Raw genomic sequence first — 9510 nt, 5'->3', positions numbered from 1 at the left:
AAAAAGAAGGCAGAACGAAGTTTGTCGGGTAAGGCTTGTATTACATATTTTTTCATATTTTTACATTGTAAATCGGACCATTAGTTGCTGAGATATCGACATTAGAAAATGGTGGATTGTTTGGGTGAGACTTGGAAATCATCAATTTTTCTGTTTTTAAACCTTTGCATGGCAATATCTCAGCAACGAAGGGTCGTATCAACAAAGTTCAAAAAAGCAAAATATAGACAATTTTCTCAGCCTTTCAAATTTTTTTTTCAAAAGTGGGCAAACATGGGCACTAATTAAAAAAAAAGAATAACTGCGATTATTTTGAAAAATAATTACCTGAAAATGGCTATAACTTGAAATCGGTGCACTTTATCAAAATTTCACTGAATTACTTTTTCATTGCAAATTCGATTTTACATCGAAAAATGAAGTTGAAAAATTTTTGCGACCAATATTTCGATTTTTTTTTAAATATGTATTGTTTCAAAAATCATAACTCGGTCAAAGATTTTTTGCCTATTCGAAGACACCAAATTGATCAAAAAATTCCTTCATAAGATACAGATTGTTGAATTTTCGCATATCATTTTTGTATGGACAGCTGCCAATTTTGTATGGAAAATTATATGAACGAACTAATGATGCAAAAAAAAGTTTCAACCGGATTAAAAAATACAAAAAACAAAAAAAAACAAGAAAAAAGACCGATTCCGTAGAGAATTGCTCAAAAGATAAAATTTCGCCGTTTATTTTCTTTTTTATTTTTCATCATTTTCTTTTCAAATTTCATGTCATAATTTTCAAAAGATATAAAAAATCAATTAATGCACAAGTACATTAAGCAAAATACCATTATTTACCTAAAACAATAAAATCAACAAAATTGTTGAGAACTGTGTCGAAAATGTAAAAAAATATTAGAAATTTCAAAAAACTTCAATTGATAGATTTATTTTTTAGTCTTATCAATTAAAATATCGTGATTTCCAAATTCATGATCATAAAAAAATCACTTATTCTTTGTTATTTATAAAAATCTTTTTTATTTGCTTAATAAAAAAAAATAACTGGAAAATAAACTTATTTAGCTTTAATTTATATATATATTTTCAATAGTTTCATCTTGTTGATGCCGAATTCATTTCAATGCGTCATTTCGGTATGGTCCTCAAATTCATTCAACGAAATGAACGAAAGAGTATGGCTGCAGTTGCATTTATTGGATTCCATTGTGGAGTACGAGAGGGTTTATTTCCTCGATAGAGAGAATATACGTGAGTATTTTCTGCAGTACAAGTGCAGGAGAGCAGGTGTGAGTATTTCTTGATAAGTATGTGAATCATTGTTTTTTTTTGCTGGACACAAAATCATTAAGTAAGTTCAACATTAATAGAATATCCTGAACAAATCAACAAATTAATAAAAATATTAGAAACCTTTAAATGGTAAACATTAGGCCAGACTACACATAAGAAACTAATCCAGATGTTTGTTTTGTAAAATGCAAAATATTTTACATTATTCGCCACGTCATTGCGCTGCAGCAGCTGCTGTCTACTGCAACTCGATATTATTCTCACCGGCAAAAGTTTGTTAGTTTATTCGCTGTCGCATCGCGTTCAAATCAAGAAATTCACACAGCCACGATGCAATTCGCATGCATCGCAGGGCCGCAGGTACTAATCGTCGATTAATTTCTCATGGCTTGCTTGTGTCTAAATGGTCCCACGCGACGCGCAACACTTTTGTTTTGACGCGCGAGCGCGCGCAGGCGCACCTACTTGGACGAAGACGAGACCAACCGCTGTAGTACATCTCAGTAGCCGACGGACTTCCGACCAAAAAGGGCGTGTGGACTGCTGTGATCTCTGCTATTTGTTGAAATGAGGCTAGACGGCGCCGGTCACTAGTCATGGCACTCTTCGACGAGTATTTGGCTAGGTTCTTTCAACGAGAGGTGTGTACACTTTGGTTGAGCTGATTTATTGATGGGGGTTTGTATTTCAAGTGTTGTTTACTTTACTCGCAGACATTCCTGGAATCGGTCACGTACCTTCCGCAGCATGTGTTGCTTTGGGCATTGCTGGTGTCCGAGATTCGTTACATCCGGAAGCATTCGTTTGGGAAAAGCTGTCGGCACACCAAGGACCTGTTGCTACTGTTTGCCAAGAGTGTGCTGAATCTGATCGTTCTAGTTCTGGCCATCTCGAACTTCGGACGTCCGGCAACTCTTCTCGCTACAAGACTCATTGAAGCGCTATCTTACGTACGTTATCAGTCAGCTCTTGTCGACATGATTTGCACAATCTTACCTGGTTTCCTTGTGTCTTCCCCATGCAGATTATAACTCTGACGTTGCTTCATCTCGGTGAACACTACAATGTACGCGATCAAACGTTTCTGCTTTGCTTTTGGACGCTGGATCTACTGGTAAACAGTATCCGCATGGTCGAGCAGTCATCCATCGAGAGCATGGTTTTTGGAGGGATCATGCTGACACTAGTCCTCCTCATAGCCTACTCAAGTGTGATTTCAAGTTGCCATAGTAACTCCACCGTCCTGCCAAATCTCATAAGATCGGTGTACTTTAGCTGGTTCAATAACATTAATCGAGCGGTTCATCGTTCGAAATCATCAGATGAGTTGGGAACCCTGAACGATGACATGCAGGCTGCAACCCTGATGAAAACCTTACGAGGTGTCACGGTATCCAGAGGACAGTACGAGTCGGTTGCGATCAGAGAGGAAGCGTCGCCTACTTTGATATCGATCAGAAGTATGCTGCGACCCTTTTTGAGGGATTTGATCATCACGGGAGTCAATCGACTAGTTTTGACCGTACTCTTCTTCGTTTGTCCATTTTTGCTGGGGTGAGTACTTGGATGTGCGACAAAAAATCGAAGGACAAAAAGTTGAAGAACAAAGGTTGAAGTATATATGGGGTGAAGTTTCTACTCCTATAAAATGTTTCATTACAGTCAAACAGAAAGCAAAACATTGTTCAAAAGGATATTTAAACCTTTCGACCTTGTCATCTTTTGACTATTTTCCTTTCGAACTTTTGTCATATTTTCTTGTAACAGACATAAATTTTCTGTATGAAGCATTGTTCTCCCCTTGCAGTCAAATTCTTCGCCAGAATCGATCAACCGAGTTGGAAACGCACTCTCAAGTTATCAGCATCTTCATCGTTTCACTGCTGATCGCGGCCTTGAACGGCCAGTACTTGTACGATACCCAGAAGATTGGCCTCAAGATCAAGTCAGTCCTGATGACGATGGTGTACGAGAAGTCACTCAAGCTGACAAGCTCAAACCACGCGGACGTAACGCTGCTGACCCTGGATTCGTCCCGCTTTATCGATCTACTGCCAAACGTTCACATGATCTGGTCCGGACCGTTGATCATAGTGGCATCGATTGTGGGTTTGGTGATCGTTTTGGACTGGTGGTCTGCCCTAGTCGGTGTCCTGGTGATGGTTGTGACCATTTTCGCTACCAAGCTCATCACTGACAAACTACGCTTGCTTCAAAAGGACTTCATGGATCGGAAAGATCCCCGGATATCAACGACCAACGAAGCGCTCGGTATGATAAAGCAGATCAAGCTGTATTGTTGGGAAACGTTCTTTCAAGATCGTATTCAAGCGTATCGCCAGCGAGAACTCCAATCCCTCCGGAAGATCATCATCTGGGACATTCCAAAATACCTCCTCGGAGTAATCTCTCCCTTTGTGGTCTCACTGGCATCCTTCGGGATGATGATCCTCATCGGAGACGCCTCGCTGTTGACCCTCGAGTCAGTATTCGTGTCAATCGCGCTGTTCAACATCCTCAAGTACCCACTGTCCGTACTTCCGAGTTTATCTTCGACGTGGACAGCCGTGCAAGCGTCAGTCGATCGCATCAACACATTCCTAGGCGCAGCAGAAATACCGACTCTACCAAGACCAAAGTCGTCATCCGGTGGGACGCGATCTCGTCAGCTATCGGACTCACTCGATGAAGTCCTTGGAGAATGTCGCAAGACGCTGCACCGTCCAGTAGTTTCGATCAAGCGAGCAAACTTCACGATCACCGGTAAACCTATCCTGCACTCGATTGACCTTCAGATATACGAGGGATCCTTCCTAGCAATCACCGGGCCCGTAGGATCCGGCAAATCCTCCCTGCTGGCGGCGATCCTGGGCGAGTTTGATCATAGTGGGGAGATGGCCAGCGCCGTTGGACACAGCTCGTACGTGTCACAGGAACCTTGGATCCTGCATCAATCTATACGGCAGAACATCCTGTTTGGACTAGAGTGGGATCAACTGCAGTACAAAGAGGTGATCGAGGCGTGTGAGTTGCTGCCGGACTTGAGCTCGTTCCCGGAGGGTGATGCCACCGTTGTTGGTGAGAAGGGTGTGACGGTTTCTGGGGGTCAGAAGCAGAGGATCGTGTTGGCACGGGCCGTATATCAGAGTGCGGAGATGTATCTTTTTGACGACCCTCTGAGTTCGGTGGATGGTGAAGTGAGTGGGGAGATTTACCGAAAAGTATTCGGAAGGGGTGGGCTGTTGTTTGGAAAGACGGTGGTCCTCGTTACGCAGGACGTGGAGTTGATGAAGGACGCTGATACGATCGTGCTGATGGAGGGTGGTCGAATCTTGGAGAAGCATTCGTACGGGTCTTACCGGGAGAAGTATTGTACGGAAGATTCTTTGTATGGAAAGAGCGAGGAAGAGCCTAAAAGTGATAATCAAAAGTTTGACGAACAGCTTTTTGTGAAGAGAAGATCGGAAACGATCAAGGAGGGTCGAATAGCCAGGAAAATCTATTTCAAGTACTTAGAGAAGCTCGGATGGATTTCAGTAATGCTGATCGTGTTGATCAACATTTTGATTCCACTGTGTGACATCTACTCGACGATTTGGTTGGCGGAATGGTCAACTACCAACCATAACTCGGCCTTGAAGGATCATTACTACCTGGGGATCTACAGTCTGTTTGTGCTGGGATTGGCATTCTTCCTAACACTCAACAGCGCCGTAACAACGGTTCGCGGTGCTGCCGTATCAAAACAGATGCACAACAAACTCCTACAGAGCACACTCCACAAAGCGATGAACTACTTTGACTCGACCAACTCCGGCCAAATAATGAACCGCTTCTCAACCGATCTCGATGTAGTCGACTCGAAAATCGCGCTCAATTTTCGCGATCTCCTAACCAATCTTTCGAGTGTCATCTCAATCTTGTTCCTGTTCTGCTTTAATACAAGCTACTACATTATCATTGTGCTCGTCGTGATCATGGTCTTCTACTACTGGCTGCTCAGCTATCACCTGGAAACGTCGCGTCAACTTAAGCGTTTTGCCGCCTCCAGCAACGCTCCGATCATCCTGCACTTTAACGAATCTCGCGAGGGTCGTACGACGATTCGCGCCTACAGGCAGGAGTATCGCTTTCGTGAGCAGTTCATGATGTTCGTCGATCTACACCAGCATTATTCGTACCTATACCAGGCTTCCAGTAGGTGGTTGGGTATCCGGCTTGAGGTAATTGGCGCGGTCACTATATACTTTGTGACCATGTTTGCGATCCATAACGAGGCTACGATTGGGGCCTCTAATGTTGGGGTCAACATCAGCTACGGATTGCGGTTGATTCCGTTGCTGAATGCATTGGTGCGATCGACGGCACTTCTGGAGGAGAACGCTACCTCGTTGGAGCGTATTGATCAGTCGTTGAACGATCACAGTGAATTGGAGGTCTGTGAAGTTGGTAGCGATCAGAAGGGTTGGCCTAGCGAAGGAAAGATCGAGTTTGTCAACTTTAGCATGGACTACGGATCGCGAACTCATGCCTTGTTGGACATTAATATGGAGATCGGTGCCCGGGAAAAGCTTGGTATCGTTGGTCGAACCGGAGCAGGGAAATCCAGTCTCATCAGCTCACTATTCCGACTCTACCCATCTCAAACTAAAGGCACAATCCAAATCGACGGAGTCAACATTGATCGCGTTCCGCTTAAGCAGCTGAGACAAAGTCTGACGATCATTCCGCAAAATCCAACGCTGTTCTTGGGAACTCTTCGGCAAAACCTCGATCCCACCAATGTCCACGCAAACGACGTCGATCTTTGGAGAGTGCTCGATCACTGCAAGCTAAAAGAGCTTGTCGCAGATTTCCCCGAGCAACTCAACACGATGGTTGATGATCGTCGATCGAACCTTTCCGTGGGTCAAAAGCAGCTTCTTTGCTTGGCCAGAGGAATCCTACGTGATACCAGGATCGTAATTCTGGACGAGGCCACGTCGGCGATGGACGGGGAAACTGAGCGGACCATACAGCAGGTGTTCAGGGAGACATTTAAAGAGTGTACGGTGTTGATGATCGCACATCGTAAGAGTACGATCAGGGAGGTTGATCGGGTGCTGTACATGAGGCAAGGGAAGATCGTGAAACTGGATCGACCTAGTGAGTTTGGGGAAGGAGATTTGATGGAGCTGTGAGAGGGGTACTTAATTGAGCTAAGATTTATGTCAATTGTATTTTATATCAAATATAGAGGACGCTTATTAACGTAATAAATCGTAATGTCATGTATATTTTTTTAGTTTTTTTTTGACAATGGTTTTGATTACACTCAAACCCCGGTGGTTTAACACTGATTGCTGTCAAACCATTAGGGTCCTTTTCCAGTTTGACACCCTTTTCACACAGCGCTCACACACATACTTCCAACCGTTTGTTTTGATAGTGTGCGTGAGCACCTTGTAAAAAGTGACAGTTTGTCACTTGTTAGTTTGACTTTGTCAACCCTACGGGATACAAACTTAAAAGTGTCAAACTGTCAAACTGCCTGTCAAATTTGTTTTAGCAAACTTGCTAATAAGGCAAAATGTAAGCAGCTAAATATGTTATCAAACAAACCTGACAGACAGGTAAAAATGAAGAGAAAAGAAAATCCTGGATTTTGAGTAAAACAACCGCTTATCCATCCTTACTTTTGGTTTATTTTTTCATATAAACAGCATCTTTTCTTCTCTTTATTTCACTATTTCCTCTTGGTTCTCTACTACATATTAAATAATCTGTGTGTGTAACCAATGACTGGAATTTATACGCCGATAACTAGTAAATATAGTGGTTTAGCTTACTCGTTCCTTGCTTCAATTTTTGCTAGTTTATTCTATCCTTTTCAGCATTTGCTTTCTCTTCTTTCCCTCCTTTTTTAAATATGATTATAATTGAATATTTATCTACCGTGTTAGCTGTGTGTGTGATTTTTTTCTTTTGTTATTTACTGTATCACCCTAAGTAGTATTCAATGTTTGCCTCATTTCGCATAACTAGCCACCAATTGATTTCTTAATGAGATTTTATCGTTTTAAATCCCAGATTTTGTGATTATCCACAAATACTAAAAAATAAATAAATGGAGTCACAAATGAAACTTGGACTTGCTCAATTCACCAGATTCGTTCCTTGTATCGCTTTTCAATGTTGTTGTGTGTTTTGTTTACGAAACGGTTTTTTTTTTTCTGAAATCTACGTTTGTTCAACAGTTCGTTAATATTTTCATTTGTTGTTATTTTTAAACAGTAAGTTTATCGTCACCGTGTACAGGCTGCACTGCACCGCCTACTTTGACTTTTAGTTCTAGTTGTGGTATTTCTTGTTATTTGTTTGCTCTGCTTTTTCTTACTTTAATAACATTTAACTTTTCGATTAATAAGGCCTCCTTTGTTTTTTGCTTCTACTTCGACTTCTCGCTCGTTCATGCTCGATCATGCTTGTATTGGAAAAATTCCTTGTTTGCTTATGGTTGTTTTGGGGGTGATTTTTTCGCTGTGAGTGAGTGTGTGAGAGGGTGAGTGTTGTTTGCTAAAATATACTGGTGTTTGTTAGAATATATCAATATGAGTTAGTGTGAAGGTTTTCTTTTGATTTTTCTTTTCTTTTCATTTGCTCATCTTTTCAAGAAAACAGTTCAACAGTAAAATTTCTAATGTTTCGCGTTTCTTTCGGTTTGAAACACCCTGTGGTTGATAAAATCTAACATTTTCTTTTCGTTTTTTTCATGGTTATTATTGTTTGATATTGTAGTATGGTATGATTCTAGACGCTACTTTTTTTGAACGCCTAACTGTTTGCTGATTTCAGGAGACGTGTGGTCCCGAACTTTGCTTTTTGTCGCGTAAGATTTTTTTTAAATATTTGCACAAGTATAGCGCAATTCATGAAACAATCTGCTTTGGGCATGATATTTACTGATTTTAACAAAACTAAGAGAGATTGTTGAAAAAGGAAACTTTTCAATAAAAAAGTCGAGTTTAATTATTATTTTAAAATTCTCAAGTGCCCTAAAACTCGACTACTTCAACAATTCACATCAAACAGTAAAATGCTTAAATACTTAAATACTTAAATACTTAAATACTTAAATACCTAAATACTTAAATACTTAAATACTTAAATACTTAAATACTTAAATACTTAAATACTTAAATACTTAAATACTTAAATACTTAAATACTTAAATACTTAAATACCTAAATACTTAAATACTTAAATACTTAAATACTTAAATACTTAAATACTTAAATACTTAAATACTTAAATACTTAAATACTTAAATACTTAAATACTTAAATACTTAAATACTTAAATACTTAAATACTTAAATACTTAAATACTTAAATACTTAAATACTTAAATACTTAAAAACTTAAATACTTAAATACTTAAATACTTAAATACTTAAATACTTAAATACTTAAATACTTAAATACTTAAATACTTAAATACTTAAATACTTAAATACTTAAATACTTAAATACTTAAATACTTAAATACTTAAATACTTAAATACTTAAATACTTAAATACTTAAATACTTAAATACCTAAATACTTAAATACTTAAATACTTAAATACCTAAATACTTAAATACTTAAATACTTAAATACTTAAATACTTAAATACTTAAATACTTAAATACTTAAATACTTAAATACTTAAATACTTAAATACTTAAATACTTAAATACTTAAATACTTAAATACTTAAATACTTAAATACTTAAATACTTAAATACTTAAATACTTAAATACTTAAATACTTAAATACTTAAATACTTAAATACTTAAATACTTAAATACTTAAATACTTAAATACTTAAATACTTAAATACTTAAATACTTAAATACTTAAATACTTAAATACTTAAATACTTAAATACTTAAATACTTAAGGGTGCACAGCAGCCAAGGAAGTTGTTGTCTTCTTATTCCAAATTGGTCAAACTTACGAACCCAATCCTGAAAGAATATGATTGTAAAAATAGTCAAACTTTGTTGTAAATAACTTTGAAGACAGTAATTTAGGGGATGAATAAAAAATCATATCGATAGTTCCCGTATTTTTGAAGATACTAAAATGTCTGTATCAGAAATCTGGGTGCAAAAGCTATGGTTGATGTGTACCGTTAAATACTTAAATACTTAAATACTTAAATACTTAAATACTTAAAT

General features: G+C 38.5%; 1 protein-coding gene across 1 annotated transcript; it reads left to right on the top strand.

Moving 5' to 3' along the window:
* Positions 1-1788: 1788 nt before the first annotated feature.
* On the top strand, positions 1789-8336 carry LOC120420518 (ATP-binding cassette sub-family C member 2-like). Its single transcript, XM_039583583.2, has 4 exons — positions 1789-1948; positions 2021-2257; positions 2332-2861; positions 3115-8336. Exons 1-4 carry the CDS (start codon positions 1904-1906, stop codon positions 6485-6487), a joined length of 4185 nt encoding a protein of 1394 aa, XP_039439517.2. The 5' UTR covers positions 1789-1903; the 3' UTR covers positions 6488-8336.
* Positions 8337-9510: the final 1174 nt, after the last annotated feature.

The sequence above is a fragment of the Culex pipiens genome, chromosome 2 (assembly GCF_016801865.2).
Source record: "Culex pipiens pallens isolate TS chromosome 2, TS_CPP_V2, whole genome shotgun sequence".
Lineage (NCBI taxonomy): Eukaryota > Metazoa > Arthropoda > Insecta > Diptera > Culicidae > Culex > Culex pipiens.
The sequence above is the reverse complement of the archived record's forward strand: the minus strand, read 5'-3'. Positions and strand labels throughout refer to the sequence as shown.